The sequence below is a fragment of the Myxocyprinus asiaticus genome, chromosome 11 (assembly GCF_019703515.2).
Source record: "Myxocyprinus asiaticus isolate MX2 ecotype Aquarium Trade chromosome 11, UBuf_Myxa_2, whole genome shotgun sequence".
Classification (NCBI taxonomy): domain Eukaryota; kingdom Metazoa; phylum Chordata; class Actinopteri; order Cypriniformes; family Catostomidae; genus Myxocyprinus; species Myxocyprinus asiaticus.
This window is the reverse complement of record NC_059354.1, coordinates 35,517,472-35,538,506: the sequence shown is the minus strand read 5'-3', so window position 1 is coordinate 35,538,506 and position 21,035 is coordinate 35,517,472. Positions and strand designations below refer to the sequence as shown.

At 37.6% G+C, this 21,035-nt stretch overlaps 1 protein-coding gene across 2 annotated transcripts; it reads left to right on the top strand.

Moving 5' to 3' along the window:
- Positions 1–968: 968 nt before the first annotated feature.
- Positions 969–21,003, top strand: LOC127448543 (immunoglobulin-like domain-containing receptor 2). 2 transcript variants are annotated; one of them, XM_051711172.1, is made up of 9 exons: positions 969–1,109; positions 4,081–4,410; positions 8,776–8,895; positions 13,930–13,986; positions 15,258–15,404; positions 15,747–15,914; positions 16,659–16,857; positions 18,196–18,856; positions 20,493–21,003. In XM_051711172.1, exons 1-9 carry the CDS (start codon positions 1,064–1,066, stop codon positions 20,526–20,528), a joined length of 1,764 nt encoding a protein of 587 aa, XP_051567132.1. In that variant the 5' UTR covers positions 969–1,063; the 3' UTR covers positions 20,529–21,003. The 2 variants fall into 2 exon arrangements, with proteins under 2 accessions (XP_051567132.1, XP_051567133.1); XM_051711173.1 differs by lacking the exon at positions 13,930–13,986.
- Positions 21,004–21,035: the final 32 nt, after the last annotated feature.

Below are 21,035 nucleotides of genomic sequence, written 5' to 3'. Positions count from 1 at the left end.
AAAATAAATGAAATTCTTATTCTGGTAACTGCAAGTAATCACCCATTATCATTTACATTTTTATGGGATTGTATTTTTTTTTTATTTTTTTGCCTCTCAGCTGAAGTAATTATTATATGTTATTTATGAATAAGAGGGAATCTATTTTGATCTTCCTTAGTCAGACATTTTTATAGTTGGGTGTTTATTCTCACTGGTGTAAATTACCATCTACAGGATAGTTTTTTATACGTATGTCTATATTCTTTCTGAATGAAATTTATTTTTGCTTTTTATGTTTCATATAAAGGCCGTGTGTGTGTGTGTGTGTGTGTGTGTGTGTGTGTGTGTGTGTGTGTGTGTGTGTGTTACTGGCCTGCTAACTTAAAAGGTCACCCATGAATATGAAATAATCAAATAAAATTTTATTCGATTAGGGCATTTTTAGGTCTTTTGCACCATAATGTTCTATGAAAATGACTGGAAATTAGTAACAGAACACTTATGCTTGTACATCCCATTTGTAAAATAAATAAATATATGAGTGATTTTAGAATGCTTACAGTATTTCCATCCTTAGGCTATTTTTTTTATTACTGTAAATATTTCTGTGAACTTTTAAAATACGTTTTTGCAACAGAAGCAAGCTTATACAACAATTGCATTCTTATTTCTTAAATCAGATCGTAAAGTCAAACTTTTTTTTTACGTTTGTATACAATATATTGCAATTTTTTTTTTTTTTTTAGACGCATCCACCTGAAAAGATAGGTAGACTCACTGGGGTTTTATAGTGGTTTATGATCTCGCCTTGTCATTGGTTTCATTGAGTACAACATATTTATTCTTTTTTTAAAATGTTTTTTATTTTTTTATAAAGATTACGAAAGATTTTTATTTTCAACTGTTTAGCATGTTTTAATATATTGGTGTTAGTTGTAATTTATTACCGTTGTGTTTCCACCCTTTGGAATAGTGGTACAGTCCGCTCACTCATTCTGACTATCTCAGCGGAGATAAAACGAATAACAGTCCAGGGGAAGATGGACTAGATCCCTGGAAAACAAAACCAAGAAACTGGATCATGGTTTTGTTACAGGGTCTTTGGATACTATTTATGCTATTTTCACGTGAGTTTTTTAAAAAAAATATATATATTGTCCATTTGATTGCGATATAGAACTATAGAAAATCGTATAAAAAAAAAAAAAAAAAAAAAAAAAAAACTGCAACAGGTTTATAGCTTTTATTAGAGAGCCTTCAGCCCGACTTTATTTATAGATTGCTTTCGGGCCCTAGTAACGTTTTTGACTATAGTCAATTTAAATGAAGACCTGACAATGCATGTGCAATTTACACATTTCATTAACAACCTTCATTTCATACATGTTTTTAGTATCACTTTACAAAAAGGTTCCGGTGGTTAATATTAGTTAACTCATTAGGTAGGCCTATCCTGAACTAACAAAGAACAATACATTTTTAACAGCATTTATACATCTTTGTTAATGTTAGTTAATAATAAAAAATAAAAAATAATAATAATAATTGTGCATTGTTAGTTCATGTTAGTTCATAATGTGTTAACTAATGTTATACACTATTTTTGATTTTAACACTGTATTAGTATATGTTGAAATTAACATTAACAAAGATGAATAAATGCTGTAAAAGTATTGTTCACTCTTAGTTCATGTTAACTAATGTAGTTAACTTATGTTAACAAATGGAACTTTATTGTAAAGTGTTACCAACATTTTTAATGAAATTAATTTAGTTAAGGATTCTCTGTTGAGCCCTTTTAATTGTCAAATGTGTCTTATATCCAAGAACAGTGTTAATAACTTATATTAATAATAAACTTAATAATTGCCTTTATAAATTAGATGTAAATCAATATCTTTATTACTGATGATTGTTGATAATGGAGGAGCTATGTGTAGTGTAGAAGAAGGAATTTACAGTTTAAATGTTAGCCTTCTTTAAAAATACTGTTGAGAAAATATGTTATTTGAAACTATATAACATCCTAAAGTTTTTGTTGTGGGGGAGAATTGTGGGAAGTGCTGCTGGAATGTGTGTCAGGGAGTGAAGCTGCATTGTGTCAGTTCTTGAAGGGTGGATGCACCCAAGACGATACAAAATATGATAGTTGCTTATGAGCATTTCAGTGGCGAACTTTAAATTCATTAGTAAGGTATATTTACTTAAAGACTCAAGTGAACTAAAATAGTAAACTTATAGCTACGTAAATATCCCTCTCTATACCGTAATTATGTGAATTTGCATAAATATTTTAGGGAAAAGTTGTTTTAAGCTGGCGAAGAAGAATACTATTTGCAATAGCTACTAATTGCAATATTATCCAATACGCCTTCCTGTAATTAATGAACACATGAGGGTGCTTGTAACGGCTTGTTTTAAATCTCTTAAACCTATCTGGATGTTCATGGATGTCAATGATTGTATCTTATTGGTGGGACCTAAACTTCCTCCTCCTGCACTGAGTCTTAGTGGGGGGTGGGGGGTTCACTATAATGCCAAACAAATGAGTCCAACAGGCAACAGACAGGACAAAAGAAGGAACCCCCAACCAGCCTGAATTGAGTATTGCAGAATGGAATCCTGAATACTTGTCTGCTTTCCCCAGATCATTCTTACTTGCACTAGGAAAATGTGTAGGAAGTTGCTCTTTTTCCTTTAAGGCTACAATGCATCACTTACAGTTGTATAATTGCATGTAGTGTTCTCCACCCTGTTGAGAAATAGGGTAATCACAAATGTCTCAGTCTGTGGGAGAGACCTCCTCCCTACTTGGACTCAACTTGCTTTCTCCCATTTTTCTACAAAGTTGCTCAGAATATGTCGGTTTCACCAACCCACCCCAAAACCATGGGGACGTCTCTCCAAAAATGACAACCCCCACCTCTCCACACCCCCTACACAGCATGGAATTTAACTTTTCTTTACTCACACTTATCCATCCCACCTCACCCCACTTCATCCTCTCTTACTTTGTCTCTCTTTCTGTCTCTCTCACACACCCACCAGCAGATCCTCCTCTCAGGCGCTTCTTTGATTTTGTCCAGCTTGCTGTTCCATAATCTCCCACACATGGCTGGAAAAATGCACTCTTTCATGGTTAGGCACACAAACACACACTCAAATGCTCTGACTGACCATATCCAGATGTTTTGGGGCATTTGTGTTTTCAGGTCATCTCGTTTGTCTTACCTCATAATCTCTAGCTGACTGAGTGAGTGCCCTTTGGAATGGTGCGAATAAGCATTCTTTAGGAGAGGAACTCTCTAGAGTAAAATTATGGTTTTGTTTGATCTACTGGTTGGTCATGTCTAGTCTGAGAAAAGGCTTTGGGTAATGACCACATGCCTGTGTCTGACAATGTGGAATGTACCATTACACTTAAGGCTCTCAAACACCATAATACTAATTATGAGCAGGTCATTACAGTTGTTGCTCACTGTTTCTTTGAATTTGCATGACTTTCTTAACTGATGGGTATGTGTGCTGTTCCCCTAAATTTGTACTTTTGTGCTTTCACCACATATCAGTAGGTTTTCTGTGTCCTAATGCTAACTGTCCTAACGGTTCTATAAAAGCAATAAGGAATTTGCAACACAGATGTAGCTTTCTGCCTATCATAGCTTACTTCCTGGTGCTAGACAAGTGCAACTGTGCTACTGTCATTAAGCAATGGGTGTTTCTTTAACTATGGGTTGCAAATTCCCTTAACACTTTTAAACTCATTAGTGTATTTAAATAGTCTTCGATGAATGTCCAACAGTGGATATACATGCATCACAGGATAATCATTCTTTTTCTCTGAACCGTCATGAACAAATGTCATCTCCACCATCTCAAATCATGATTTATTCTGTGGTGGAAATGAGGGCTAGGGTTAGGGTTTGGGTTAGGTAGGGTCACCTAACCGTACCCTAACCCTAACCCTAACCCTAAACACCAAATAAAGTTTAATGTGTTATCTCACTGTTTCATTCTCTCTCTCTCTCTCTCTCTCTCTCTCTCTCTCTCTCTCTCTCTCTCTCTCTCTCTCTCTCTCTCTCTCTCTCTTTGTCACAGTGCAAAGTTGCAATGGTGTACAGGTGATTGTGAAAGATGAAAAGAAGTTTGCAATGCTGTTCTCCTCCATCGTTCTTCCGTGTCATTATACCACCCATTCTACTCAAACTGCCGTGGTACAATGGTGGTATAAGTCCTACTGTACTGACCGCACTCGGGATTCCTTCACCTTTCCAGAGACCATGAGGGTCCACGTCTCTGATCTGGGTGCCACATCCCATCTGGACTGCTCTGACAAGGGCCGCACAGTTCGCATAGTGGCCTCTGGACAGGGAGCTTCCATGACCTTAGCGGAACACTACAAAGGAAGAGACATCTCCATCATCAACAGTAATGTGTCTCTGCACTCTGCAGTATTTTACAAGTGCTTTTTTAGCTGGTGGTTTAGGTGGACTAGAGGTGACATTTTGTCCATTATAGGGCCGAATATGTTCATGAATCTGATACTAACCATGTTAACCTTTATTGTGTTTGCAAAGGAAGTGGCACATTAAAAAGTTAGCATTTGTTATTTGGAATGTAGAAATACCAAACTTAATGATTCGGAGGGGGGAACTTCCTGGTTGTATATTAACTAGTCAAGTCAACGGATTAGTCTCAAACTCACTGTTAACTAGGTAAAAATCTAATGAAGTCAATTTAATAACATCACAATTAGAGCCATTTGTGGAGCTAGTTGACCCAAAAGGTATTTGGACACCTAAGTCGCATTTAAAAATGTATGAATGTCATTGCATTAGATAACAAATCATCAAACTATGTTGCATTTATTTTAAAGAAAAATGACACAAGCACACTTAAGCAAATCCATTTACAAAAAAAGTTTGTTTGGTTCAAAATGATAAAACAACAGATGTATTGTTCAAAATAAAGACGAAAAGCGTTCACTTTCTGCTTGTCAAACTCTAATGTGACAAAATGACACCTGTATTTGTTCTGCTAGGGCACCTGTGCAAACCTGAGAAGAACTTACTTTGTTTATCTACTTAAATTGACCTTGGTACAAGTTGGTATATAGTAAGTACAAAATGGCTAAGAAGAAATTAATTTAATTCTAATAGAATTAATAATTTAGCATCATTTGTTTGCAGAAGCCACCTGGTTTGATACTTTGTTATAATGCTATAAAAATTAATACATTTTTAATTGTGACTTAAGGGTGTAAATCCTTTTCGAGGCCACTGTATAATAAACTCAACTTTTATAACATTATTATTTAATTTGAGCCTCCTCTGCACTCAGGTCTACAATCCTGTGTGTTATTATCTGTCTCCCCCGTGAGGAAACCCAGCTGTTTGTGCTGTGTTTTCCTGTTCCTTAAATAGGGCTGTTTTTCCTAGGATGCACAATGGTCAGGGGGCTGGACCTCATAAAGTTCTCACAAAACACCCCCACTGCTTTCCTTATCAAACGCAAACACTCTCCTCCAACTCTTCAAGTTCTCCCTCCTCCAGTCACCTCCCACAAAGACAGCAATTGTTCAGACAAAATATTACAGATAGATTACAAGTATGAATGATGTGTTTTTCTTACTGAATAAACAGTAGGTGCTAAAAGTGATTGGAGTAAATGTAACTAAATAAGGTTGATGTTATTTAAAGGCGAAGTATGTCATTTTTTCAATTATAAAATACTATCTCTTATCCCATCTTAAAGGGATAGATCAGCCAAAAATTTAAATTCTCTCACCATTTACTCACCCTCATGATATCCCAGGTGTGCATGACTTTCATCAGCAGAACACATTTGAAGAAAAATAGAAATATATCTTAGCTCAGTAGGCCCTTCAAATGCAAGTGAATGGAGATTTCTCTTTTGAAGCTCCAAAAAATCACAGACAGTCAGCATAAACGTCTTTTATACGACTCCTGCGGTTAAATTAATGTCGTCTAAAGCAACACGATCACTTTTGGTGCAAAAAAGATAAATATTTAAGTACTTTTTAATTATAAACCATTGCTTCCGGTCAGCAGCAGTATACACGTTCATAAGAGCACTGAGTTCACGTGGTCTCCCATGTGACATATTCGTGTTGGCATGTTACAGACGTAATCTCGCGTTTTCTCTCGGTTGGGACAGGATAAGCACACAAACGCACCATTGTGAGTAAACAAACAGATACAAATACAGATCTGAACCAAACCAATGAAGCTTCTGTACAGCGTTCCTTCTACTCAGTTGTAAACAGCGCTGCTCTTCCTGGTGTCGCATGTGCGTCAGTTCTTGCGTGAAGATGCCAATGCGATTAGGTCACATGCACATACTGTTGCTGACCGGAAGCGATGCTTTATTGTTAAAAAGTACTTAAATATTTATCTTTTTCATACCAAAAGCAATCATGTCGCTTTAGAAAACATTAATTTAACCACTGGAGTCATATAGATCACGTTTATGCTGACTGTCTGTGATTTTTGGAGCTTCAAAAGTCTGATCACCACTTGCATTTTAAGGACCTAGCTAAGATATTTTTCTATTTTTCTTCAAATGTATTCTGCTGAAGACAAAAAGTCATACACACCTGGGATGGCATGAGGGTGAGTAAATGATGACAGAATTTTCATTTTTGGGTGAACTTACCCTTTAATATGCAGTCAACAATAAGTAAGCCATCAGTAGATTGATTCCCCCAAAAAGTGAAAACACTAGCTTTGTTTCTATCCAAGTTATGAATTTAATTTATGCAAAAAAGCTGTGTTTTCATCCCCATGTGTTCAAAAGAACAAAATTGTCACTTCTGGATAAACTGTAGCCACTGTGACTGTTTTATTAATAAAATACTTGTGGTTTAAAAAATGCAGACAAAGTTCTCTAAAGCACTTGTCTCATGTCTGGGAGTGACAGCAAGTCACAGTTCTGGGAGCACTGTGTGTGTGCGTTCCTCTATCCTTATGCCTTTGCCATACAGATCTACCCTTATCAGCCTCAACAATAAAACCACTGCCTAATATTGTGTAGGTCCCCATCGTGCCGCCAAAACAGCGCCAACCCGTATCTCAGAATAGCATTCTGAAATGCTATACTTCTCACCACAATTGTACAGAGCGGTTATCTGAGTTACCGTAGCCTTTGTCAGTTCGAACCAGTCTGGCCATTCTCTGTTGACCTCTCTCATCAACAAGGCATTTCCATCCACAGAACTGCCGCTCACTATATGTTTTTTGTTTTTGGCACCATTCGGTGTAAATTCTAGAGAGTGTTGTGTGTGAAAATCCCAGGAGATCAGCAGTTACAGAAATACTCAAACCAGCCCATCTGGCACCAACAAGCATCCATGCGATTATCTAATCAGCCAATAATGTGGCTGCAGTGCATAAAATCATGCAGAGCTTCAGGTAATGTTCACATCAACCCTCAGAATCGGGAAAAAAATTATTTCAGTGATTTGGACTGTGGCATGATTGTTGATGCCAGATGGACTGGTTTGAGTATTTCTGTAACTGCTGATCTCCTGGGATTTTCATACACAACAGGCTCTAGAGTTTACTCCGAATGGTGCCAAAAACAGAAACATCCACTGAGCAGCAGTTCTGTGGATGGAAATGCCTTGTTGATGAGAGAGGTCAACAAAGAATGGCCAGACTGGTTTGAACTGACAAAGTCTACGGTAACTCAGATAACCGCTCTGTACAACTGTGGTGAGAAGAATAGCATCTCGGAATGCTATTCTGAGATGCAGGTTGGCGCTGTTTTAGCAGTACGAGGGGGACCTACACAATATTACGCAGGTGGTTTTAATATTGTGGCTAATTGGTGTATAAGATATTTTTCAAAGTGTCAATAAACCTGTTCTTCCGCACAGTTCAAATTTGTATTTGACTTATTGACTCTGCAACCTCTTTACAGGCTTTGGATTTTCAGGATGACCAGAGCAACATTTCAGTTGTGATGATTGGTCCACTGGTTAGTCCAGTTATGAACGAATTATTTTGTCACATTACTTTTTAAATTCGCATCTTGTATTCCTAATAAATTCAATAGGAGTTTATTCGGTAAGTGTTTCCATCATAGTTTATACGCATTTCTTCTTATCGAATAAAAAAATATCCAACTCAAGTGATCATATACATTTTTATGCGCATTTTGGAAATTGTATTCACATCTTGGTGTTTCCATCCAGCAGTTTTTATGTGATATCCCAAAATGCAAATACCAGTATGTGGATGGAAACCCAGTCACTGTGACGCTATGAAAGCATTGCTCTGTTTGTTTAATCCTGACCAGCACGACACAGCATCATTGACTCAATCAATAGCATGAGTTTGGGGCAGGGTTATCTGTTTGTCCCACCAATGGAAAATGGGGAGAGTGTTCAGAAAACCTGTTTGAAATCAGTCAAAAAATTATACACTTCACCTTCAAAAATGATGGTCTGAGATACTGCGAGATCATTCGAGAATGGATTGCAAAGTCACCTAATAACTATAGGTGACCAAAAAATGTTGGTGAAGAAAATATTTATAACTGATTATAATTACTGTAATAATAAGCAGTGTACTTTGCTTTTATGTCTTTTCCAAAATACAATTCTTAACTTATTTTTAGTTAATAAAATAACAATAATAATAATAATAAAAATACTAATCAGACCAAAAAATCAAATAAAATAATTACACACAAACTAATAAACCAGTTAGGTTAGCGATAGGTTTTTAGGTTATGACCCTGTAATATATGTAATATGTTCTGGTTTTTCAGAAGCAGACCTGCGCATTGGACAGCTGCAATGGGGAGACAGTGGTGTGTACTTCTGTGAAGTGATCATTGCTGACGACCTGGAAGGGAAAAATGAAGGCCAGGTCGAGCTGCTGGTGCAGGGTGAGTCTCACGTCCTCAACACATCCTCCTCAAACACCACAAAAGTCAGTTGATATCTCTATACCCTGCTGGAAAAAAACAGCTTAAACCAGCCTAGGCTGGTTTGATGGTCTAAGCTGGTCTTTCAGTCTGATCAGGCTGGTCTGTTTGGTGGGATTTATAGGGGTTTTGGGCACTTTTTAGGTGGGAGGCTTGAGACCAGCTTAAACCAGCTAAGACCAGCAAACCACCTTTTGCTGGTTTTAGATGGTGTCTTTTAGCAGGGTAATTAAGTAAAAAAAAAAAAAAAAAAAAAAAGACTGATGTGTTGAAAGTGCTCAAAACAGTGTCAGTGAGTGGCTTCTTAAAGGCATAGTTTACCCAAAAATGAAAATTCTCTCATTATTTACTCACCCCGATGCCATCCCAGATGTGTAGGACTTTATTTCCTCAGCAGAACACAAACAAAGATTTTTAGAAGAGTATCTCAGCTCTGTAGGTCCTTACAATGCAAGTGAATGGTGACCACACCTTTGAAGCTCCAAACATCACACAAAGGCAGCATAAAAGTAATCAATCCAGACTCGAGTGGTTTAATTTATATCTTCATAAGTGGAATGATAGGTGTGGGTGAGAAACAGATGAATATTAAAGTCCTTTTTTTACTATTAAAAACTGTACTATAAATCAACACTTTAATTTTTTGAATGTGGAAGAAAGTGAAAGTGAAATTGGAGATTTATAAGACACTGTTAAAAATGTCTATAAATGGGTATTTACCTTAAAATATACTGTAATTTAAAAATATATATATTTAAAAAGGCAATACATGTAGTTTTACGGTAAAATGTAAAAAAATGTAGATGTAAAAAGTATGATTTTCCCATATAATTAACTGTGAAAATGTATATTGTGTTAACAAGAGAGTATATGTACGGTAAATTATTGTTAAAATTACGGTAAAAAAAAAAAAAATCTGGCATTCCCAGAATTCCCTGTGTGACCCATTACATTTCATGATATTTTATGGGAATAGTGTTTCTTCTTAATTTTAACATCAGTTATGACATATATCAGTTCTGTGTAATATTTGATGCAGTTTAGTTAATGTTTTTTTGCATTATTTATTTATTTATTTATTCCGATTAACATTTTTTTATTGATTCAACCATTAAATATATACATAGCAGAACACACATATACAGAATCAATATACAACACCTTTTTACGGTGAATTTCGGCAACCACAGCTGCCAGTTTTTTACCGTAAATTTAACAGGATTTCTTTACAGTGTCGAAAATGACTTAAATATTGATCTGTTTCATAGCCAAAGTGATCATATTGCTTCAGAAGACATATATTAAACCACTGGTGTCTTAGAGGTTACTTTTATGCTGCCTTTGTGTGACTTTTAGAGCTTTAAAGGTCAGGACCTACAGAGCTGAAATATTCTTCTAAAAATCCTTGTTTATGTTCAGTAGAAGAAAGACATACACATCTCAGATGGCATGAGGGTGAGTAAATGATGAGAGAATTTTCATTTTTGGGTGAACTACTGTATTTCTTTAATATTTGTGATTATTTATAGAATCTTCCATGAAAAAATAAACATTTTATTCTTGTTTTAGTGCCTTGCAGTCCAAAAATGTTTGTTTGTGTTTGTATGCTTGGTTATTGTGTCTGATTGTTCATGCCAGTCTCTGTCTGAATTCCTGAGTGCTCTTACAAGTGCTACCATGGTAACAACCAAACGGTGCATGCCTCTGAACAGGGCTCAGATCCTTAATAAGAGACTCAATTGTTCATTTGTGCTTCAGTAGATCAGGACAACCTCACATATTCTACACATCCTGGACAGGATCACTGCAGAGAGGAACCATTTGTTTGGTGCAGTTTGACTGACCCTAATGGCATAAGTTATTTCTGTGTCAGCTGGCCAAAGGAAAGTCAGATGCCTCATGCCAGACAAAAGCTAAATAACTGGCAGTTATTGACGCGAGCAATATAAGCCACGTCTTAAGCCGTTTCCATGGGAACAAAGGGGTTTTCAGGGGCCAGAGGATGCCAGGGCCTCCTGAACAATCCAGTGTGGTGTAGTGATTGTAGTGAAACCCATCAGGATAGAGAGCAAGAGAGAGAAAAAGAGGGCTAATCTTAGACAGGAGTACCAGCCAGAGTGTTATCTATATGTTGAGAAGTGCAGCAAGCCACTCCTGTCCCCTGAGTAATAAAGATTTAATTGGCTGACGAAGTGAAAGAAATATCACCGAATCAGACAAAGTCTTTGAACCAGACTTTGAGCCTTTATATTCCATCGCACTTACTGTCTAGTAATTTATTTACTTTCAGATTAGCTCTTGATTTCAGTTGGACTCTTATTAATTTCCCTCACATCCTCTCTACCTCTAGTGTGAGGTCCCAGTACTCTCAGGTTTCGATTGGTTTAATGAGGGTAACAGGGAATCTGATGGCAGTGCATGCACAGCAGAGAGAGGTGGATACTATTTTTCCTCAGCCTGTCTGCCAGCTCAGCACTTCCTGTCACTCAGGGATAAATCTGCCATGACAGTGGTCAGATTTGTTTCTGACGCTCATATTTGGTGATGGATGTTGAAAAACGTAGAGTTTAAAATACAACTTTTGAATTCAAGCTCATTTTGATGCTTTTCCTATATAAAAAGGAGGCAGTTTGGTGCTCTTTCCTTTTTAATGTGCTATTGTAATATACAAAACACAAAGTTAGCCACAAAGTTAGCTAAATATTAGGCTATTGACATACTCTATGCAAGTACTCAAACACAGATGTGAAGGCTTCGCCAACGCATTGCAAGTGTGCGGTCCTAGATTGATCGCAATGTGAATTCGGTGACGGAAGGTTGAAAGTTCTGCTGTTGAAATCGGTCTGTACTTACCAACATTGGGACCACTGCCCCCGGTGGCCGAAGCTGGAAGTGTGGTTGACCAGTTTCCGGGTGAAATTTCCACAGGGTGGCGCCAAAAACTGGTTCTTTTTAGTCGTAAATGATGTAATAGAGTCAACAAGAATGCATTTTATTAACTCTACACCCTAACCCAAACCCCAACCCTAAATCTAACCTTAAGTGAAGAAATTTTTTTATTTCAGAGCGAAAATGCAACACCCTGAATTGCACTTACCATTGTTTATGTGAAGAAGATTACTTGCTGGTTTCCATGGGACCCAAACCCATGTCTAGCAGATTGCTTACACAACACGCTTTCAGTAGCACCACAGGAAAAGGTGAACACGTTTGAATTGATGCCAAAAAATGGGGTATGGTACTTGTCAGTGATTCAGCAGAAGCAGCATGTCAGTATCCAGTGTGATCATGTTGGCAGTCCTGTTGTCCTTTATTAACTTGCATCCTTGTGATACAGTTACTGTACCTTAAAATCTTTGTGCTGTTAAATGTATTTTTATTTAGGTGGCTAGCTATAAACATGTCGACAGTTTAACTAAATGCTTAGCAAGATTCTCTTCAAACTGTGTGAACTGTGCAATTTTGGTGATGAGAATGCTTTTTATTTTTGCTAGTGTGCAAGGCATTGACAAAGTCTATACTCAGTGTAAAATAGACTGTACATGTAAGGCCACCCCTTCATTTCTCTCTCAGGGAGGATGTTTGAAAGGTGATTGGGCAGTTCTCTGGGAAACCCTTCAATTCCAAACAATGCCAACACTGTCTCCCTGGTGATGGCATACCCCTGCCACTCTTTCAGGATGGCTAATGAGGCAGTGTGATTAATTAGTCTCCCATATTTCTCTACTGTCCTCCCCATCAAAGCCCCTCCAACACGTCTCTTTCCCACTCTCCATTTGTGCAGAATGGAGAACCTGATCTGTTGCTCAGTCCAAATATAAATACAGAATGAATGCACACATCAACATAAGCATATTCCCTGGGATCCAGCAACATGTTGACATATCATTACTGTCAGATGTTGAGCTGTATACAGAAATCATTTCAGGCAAGTGATCTTTAAAAAAAGCCACCATTGTTTTCTAATTCTTCACATCTCTACTGTAGGTGTCTTTTGTATTTGTAAACATATTTTTGAGGTTATTTGTTGTTGCACAGTTGATTTGAAAGTAAAATAGTTATGTCATGAATTATGATATCATTAGTAACTGAATCAAACTATTGATAATATGCTTGAAGTTCATTTGGAAGCATTTAACTTTCTACTTTGGTTATTACTTTTGTTAATTTACAAGCATAAATTGCATGGTCAAATCCCATTATGTAGCAAAAACTACAGAAATACAGCATTGGCCTAAATTTAATAACTCCTACAGAAAAGAATGTGACTGACCTCTCACCCTTTATTCCTCAGTATGTGTCAGTGAATGCAATCACACATACACATGCCTATGCATATACACTACCAGTCGAAAGTTTGGACACACCCACTTATACTTTTTCATTAATATTTTTCACATTTTAAAAGAAAAGTCAGATTAACTAAATAACACAACAATGTATGAGAATTATAAGATCATTTAGACTCATTAAATATAGGCACCCTTTGTCTCGATTACATTTCTGCATACACTGAGCATTCTGTCAACCACCTTTATTAGGTGCCACTTGGGATGCTTTGTAAATAGTATTTAAGGAGTTTCAATGTACTGTACACTAGGCATATCTGAACCAACTCATCCATAAAAATTTTTTTGAAAAATTAATACGTAGGTATAATTTGTGTTTACAAAACTAATTTAAAGCATTTAAGCATAAGCCTTTAGATCAAAAGATTTATAAGATCATGAAAAACGTAAGTGCAGTCAAGTGTGGCCGAAGTTTTGACTGGTAGAGTTAATATGCACTCTTTGTTCATACCTTTGCATTCCTGAATGAATTTATCAGAGATTGTACTACTTGATTTAGTCCAAACAGGAAAAAACATCAAATCAGCTTTCATTTACACTTTTGAGTAATCCGCAGCCACTAACATAGCCCACTGGCCCTAAACTTTGAACTTTTTCACCTGCTGCCTACTGCTGCTGTTCATTTCTGATCTTCTCCCTTCTCCAGGTAGGATAGGTATGCTGGATGACATCCTGCCTGAGTTTGATATGGAGATTATGCCAGGTACACCTGCCATACCACAGCATTCCTCTTTCCCTCTGTCCTTTCCAATGGATGTTCTCACACAGGTCCTCTAACTCACCTGCTTTATCCTCTGCTCCATTTAACACACTCCAGTATGCTCCAATCAACACATATCTGATCTACTCACTTTTGAAACCACAAATTACATTGCTACTTTTCAGGACACACTTAACTGTTGAAGTACTTAATTGAAATATTGCATTAATCTCTAATAAAAGTAACTCATTATATTACATTGTTATTTTTTATGGACTGTAACAGATTAGCAACTTTTGCATTACTTTTAAAATTTAATTTTACAACATTATTTTGTTTAAAATCAAGTAAGTTGAACATTTGAAAGGTAACTAGGGTATAGAGCTTATTCACATCAGCACCATCTTTGATTTAACAGGAACGACAACGAGGCTGTGAGGGATAGATGTACAGTCTCTTCAGTGGGCTGTACTGCAGTTTAAAGTGTTTTTGAATTGTTCCACAGATAAAATTTTGAAAAAAATATCTTTACAAGAACATTCAGTAGACAAAAAACTCCAGACAACTTGAGTTGTGGAAAATCAGATGGGAACTAGGAGCTTTAAACAGCTTTGTACCATGCATGTCATTGAAGAGGTAAGTCTGTCCCTCACAGCCTAGTTTTCATTTGCATAAAAAAATCAAAGATGGCGCTACTGTGAATAAGGTCTACAATGGAGTAAATTAAAATTACTTTATTTGTTACTTGCAAGAAGCAAACTGATTACGTGACGTGCATTACTAATAACACTTTACCCTCCAAAATGACTTAATATCAGTAACAAGTCAACATCCTATAATGCTGCTGTGCTCAGAGATGTATATGAATGTATGAACATTCTTGAGAATGAAGAGTATCTGCATCTTGCTCTGCAATGAATGCCATTTAGAATTTTCAGATCATGCCCAGAGGAAATTCATCATTAGGCCTGTAGAGAGCCCAGATAAGAGGGTCTGAATCATACCCACTCTCCCTTGAGACTGGTCATGATCAGAGGCTTTATTTCCTGTGGGGAAAAATTATTTCAGGACAGCATTTCCTCCAGGATCTGCTTGCCAGCTTTGCCACGGAAACCAAGTTTCCTGACACATTTATATGTGTCACTCTTCAGTCTTAGATCACATCCTGATATTCGTCCATCCTGACGTGACATCCAAGTTTGAATGAATCTGATATATTATTTCACCAGCCAGTATTTTCACAGAGAACTTTTTCTTTCTTGTGTCTCTCTTAGAGTGGGTATTTGTGGGAGTCGTCATGCTGGGCAGCGTTCTCTTCCTGTTGTTGGTTGGGATCTGCTGGTGTCAGTGTTGCCCTCACTCCTGTTGTTGTTATGTACGCTGCTGCTGCTGTCCAGATACATGCTGCTGTCCAAAACACTGTAAGTTCACGTCCACTCGCATACAGCTGGGGTCCAAAAGTCTGAGACCACTAGAGAAAATACTTCTATTTTGATTATATATTATATATTATCTGCATTCAAATTTGAGTGAAAAGTTCATTTGAAAACTTTCTTAGTAATGGGTTGTTTTTTTTTTATGTATTTTTTGCATGCTCTTCTTTTTTGCTATACTGAAAGCTTGCACTCAAGCTGACATTGGACTCCACAAGTTTGTGGAAAATCTAATGAGCCATATTATCCCACACCATAGTGCACATCTCATCTACACTTATAATCACCCTTAACCAGACTAAAGTCTTTCCCCTTGTTTTTGTTTTCTAGTGTATGAAGCAGGGAAGATGGCAAAGAGCAGTCAGCCTCCTCAGATTGCCTTGTATCAACCTTACTATGTTCCTTCTGTTCCTGTGGTTTCTCCAGCCGCACCACCATCTCTTATTGAACCCAAGTTGACTGCAGTGCCTCGTTCAGTAGAAAACAATATAGCTGGAGGTAAGTGACAATAACAGAAATTTGAAAAGCTCATTTTCATCCATGCAACAACATGTGTAAAATGAAATTATAATTATTTGAATGCCTTGGCTTATTTTTGACCACATCTTTCCAGTGCAAGTGAAAAGGCATCTGCATTTTATTCAAGAACTTGTCATCTAACTCAAGTCAAACTCTACTAACATTCTCTTTGCTGGTAACTTTCATTGTCATCTTAAAAAAAAATCCAGACTTCAAGGTCTATCCAGTGCAGGTTATTTAAAATGATTAGAGACATTGTGGTTGGATAAATCAAGAGAGTTGTTTCTGTATTTGAATAAATTTGAATAAGAGAAGCCTGGATATTCTGTAACATGTTGTGTTCCACAGAAAAGAAATCATATGTGTTTTGAATTACATAAGGTGAGTAGGTGTTGACATGTTTCAGATGTTTCATTTTAGAGTGAACTGTCCCTTTAAGGCAAGGGACCAATTTACTTTCTGTAACAGTGTGAAAGCTTTTAGCATGCCAGTGGAATTGCCTTCTACATCTATCCTAAAATAGTGAAGTGACTGTGCATGTTACTTAATCATGTCAGTGAATTCATTATATGCAAACCAGGTGCATCTTTTTTGCCATAACACTATATACTTTCTCTGGTGCAGGCTACAGACAGTTCACTGTGCTTGTGTTATTTGCGTGGGTGTGATTGTAACAGAATGCCAGAACATCAAGTCTCCGTAACAATATCATTGTGTCAGCAGCTGGCAGCCTATCAGAACTAAGCTCTCTGCATGATGGGGATTTAGACTTCAGGCAGACCTATCGGCAAGTCCAGAGGAAGGCACTGCCACCTATCAGTGACCACACTGACCAGCCACGTCTCAGAGCAGCATCAATTGGCCATGCGCTCCGCCCCTCACAATATCAGAGCAATCACTTTCTAGACGAACATGACAACAGGTACAATTTCAGTGTGTGTGTGGATGCAAACAACTGTGACATGGCATAATATTTTAGCATGTTTGACACCTGATGAATAGTTTGGCTCTAGCTATAGATGTAGTGTCTGTTCCAAGTCATAGTGAGCTCCCAGTGGCGGTTCTGGGGTGGAGGGTGGGGGGTGCAGCGGTCCACCCTGACAGAAGGTGAAAAAATCCTCGCACCACCCCCACTGCCTCCTGCCTACATAGGCAGCATCATAACCATCATGGGACATCAAGAGCGACTGATTTGGAACACTCTAAATAGGAAAGCAATTCTGTGCGTCAAACAAATTGAGAGACTTGACTCACAATTGATTTCAATAAGCATAAAATAAGCATAAATTTACATAGCACATACAAATTTAGGAATTTTAAGTTTGAATAGTTTTGAGTTTTGATTATTTTCAACCATTTTTATCTATACTTTTCAGTATTTAATGAATTGTAAGTACATTTATCAATCTACATTTATCTCGCTTTGTCCGCTATCTTGGATTTTAGTTTTTCAGTGATGTTGTTACATGTTGTCTTGGATTGCATTGTCTATGAAGGATACATACCATGTTGTCACAGAATTTGGCTAAAACAAAACATCCTACACTGAAAAAAAATGTTAACCTAGAAAATGTGCTTCATGTGGTAACATCTAAATTAACTGGTTTTAAGTACAAAATATTATTTAACATCACTGAATCAACCTGAATACATTACATTACACCAACAAAAGTAATTGTAAGGGTTAGATCATGTAGAAATAACTCCTTAAGATAACAATTGCAGGTTACCACTAAGGCTGTCAAATTAAAATTCAAAACAAAACATTTTTATTTAATTCTAAAACTGTGCATTTTAATTTTGGATGAGTACCAAGAATTGATGATGACAATTACTTTTTTGTTCAAATGACCTAACATAACATACATTGAAATGAATACAAAAGAGCACGTGTCTCCATATACTTTTTAAAGCTTCTTTTTAACATGACACAGCATCACTCCTGCACGAGACTGAAAAAAATCTGGTGATCTGGTAACTGAAACAATGCCTTTAAAATGTTTATATAATTCGAATTACGGTAACATTTAGGTAAAACATTCTATTTACATTTTTTTGCCCTGTTGACAACCCTAATTACCACTTTTTACTGCATAAGTGAAGGTAGCACAATAAAGATGCCTATCTTTTGGAACAGCCTTTGTGTCTGGAGTGCGCCTATGATGCCTTAAAAATGCTTCCTTTGGAAGCAGCTCACTTGGTTTTGGAGCAAATCTACAGTGTCTAGTGTGTACTAATATTATCATGGCTGTTTGTGCAGATGGAACTACCACTCAGAGCACCTACCCCGCAAAGCCTTTGATACCAGGGGGCGCACAGGGTCACTAGACGAACTGGAAGAGTTTGCGTTGTCGTATGGCCCACACAGTCGTCAGAGAGATGACTTCCGTGGACCTCAGCGAGACTTCGAAATGGGCCCAAGGCCACAGGACCATCGCATGTCATACCGAGATGGCCCACGTTGTTCCGATGATGATGATTATGATGCCTGGCGTCGTCGAGGCTCGACACCTTCCCCCCATAAAAGGCGTGACACTGGCGACAGTGAGCATTATGCTGCTCGTCAAAGGTCATATGATGATACCTACCTAAACAATCTGCTGGAGAGCAAGGCCAGGGGTCATGGAGAGCAGGGTGGGAGGACTGATGATGAAAGTGACACCCCCTCAAAAGACAGTTCCAAGAAGAGCAGTAACCGTTACAATAGCAGGTCACCTAGCAACCGGCCTGAAGAGGATGATCCTTTACCTCCATACTCTGAGAGGGAGGTGGAGAGGTTTAGAACTGAAGAGCGTACAGGGAGGGAACGCTACAGGACTACTGATCCTAGCATGCGCCCTTTTTCTTACACACATCCACCCCAAGGGTTGTGCCATACACTACAGGAGCGCAGGGATGACAGGAGCAAACCCAGGAAACTGGTGAGTTATTATAAACATCTGGGCTGGAGCTATTTTAGGTTTGTACATTGAAGGGTGGAAAGATTTAAAGACAGCTCTTTCTTCAAGCCTCAGAAGACAAGATTGAAATGCCACCAAGATGTATTGTAAAAATGCAATGACAAAACATTAAAGAGCACAAACCCAAGAAAGGTTCCATGCTTGAAAACTAGCAGTACCTCAAAATATCACAAACAAGAAACATTTCAGAGCTCACCAACTATAACAGACGATTATGCGCCATCCATATTTTTTATGAGTTACATCTGAAAGCTCTGAGAATCCTAGCATCTCTCATCCTAACACCTAGAAAGCTTCCTAAAGTTTTAAAGAGAATGATATTGGAACAGCCTTGCTGGTATAGTAAAAGTCAAATTTATTTTATTATAATTATTATTTATTTTTAATGTTTTCTATGAGGGTACAAAAACTTTGCACAGAAAGGCAGTATAAAATATGACTCCAGTGGTTTAATCCATGTCTTCTGAAGCGATACAGTTGGTTTTGGGTGAGAACAGACCAAAATATTTAACTCCTTTTTGGAAATGGACATGGATTAAACCACTGGAGTTCTATGGATTACTTTTATGCTGCCTTTTTGGGGGGGGGGGTGGGTGGGTGGGTTCCCCTTTTTCAGCCAATTTGGAATGCCCAATTCCCAGTGTGCTTTTTAAGTCCTCGTGGTCGCGTAGTGATTCGCCTCAATCCGGGTGGCGGAGGATGAATCCCAGTTGCCTCCGCGTCTGAGATCATCAATCCGCGCATCATATCACGTGGCTTGTTGAGCGCGTTGCCACGGAGACATAGCGCATGTGGAGGCTTCACGCCATCCACCGCGGCATCCGCGCTTATCTCACCATGTGCCCCACCGAGAACGAACCACATTATAGCGACCACGAGCAGGTTACCCCATGTGACTCCCTAGCGAACTCCAGGGGTGGTAGCCAGCGTCTTTTACCACTGAGCTACCCAGGCCCCCAATTTTATGCTGCCTTTGTATTTTTCGGATCTTCTGAGATCTGGTCACCATTCACTTGCATTGTGAGGACCAACAGAGCTGAGATAAAAATCTTTGTTTGTGTTCTGCAGAAGAAAGTCATACACATCTAGAACATTATATGAGGTTGAGAAAATAATGAGAATTTTCATTTTGGGGTGAACTATCCCTTTAAATTAGGTAGCATCTAGACTGACTGGAGAAACTATGATGCTCATTTTGCAGCTACCTGATTTGATACACTAAATAGAATTTCCTGTATGTTTACCTGTATGAATATCTGATTGGATATCTAATTTTTGTACTTTTTCATACATATTTCCTAAGAGGGACTCAAAAATATAATCAAGAGCTAAAATTATGTTCATTGTATGTTATATTTTGAATGCTGAAATATCAATTTTATTCTTTACAAGAATGTGTATAAATAAGAGTCTGCTTTGAATAATCAAAACTGTTAATTTCTCAGGCAGGGTTTCTGTGTTTACTAACTGTATGTGCCACATATGATATCGCTAACTCTAATGGGCTTGTAGTACTGCATCAGACTGCTGCACTAACAATGCATCAGCAAATGTGCTAATGGGTGTCTAATGTGTGGCTCTTGGTGTTTTTTAACAGACCACTCATCTAAGCAGAGACTCTCTAATTGTGTGACATCATCAGACTGAGCTGACCTCATACTAATAGCATCACCATCAAGCTGCAGAGAAATGCACTAGACACCAAGCATCAATCAGTCAGCAATACAGTATTATTCCTGGGAACGTATTCCGGTCAAAGACAAGAACATGAAAGACATGTTTGTGTGTGTCTGTATTTCTCTTATACAGACTACCACTACACTAGAATTCTGTGAATTACATTTTATGCAGTTAAAGAGGACTTGTCATGGTGTCATGTTAAAAACAAAATTCAAAAGCATTTTAAATATTCTCTTCATTCATGTTTAAATCATTCCTTGATATTTTGTATGTCTTAAGTACTGTAATTGGACACTGTCTTGAATATTTTTATAATGTCATTGCCTCTGTTTGCACTGTTGTACTATACATTTCTGTGCCAGATTGTGCTTTTGATAATGTGCCATTTATTTCTATTTCACGGTTTTGAAATAATGATTTTGAAATGATCACTTGTTGCGTGATTATTTTCATTAATATG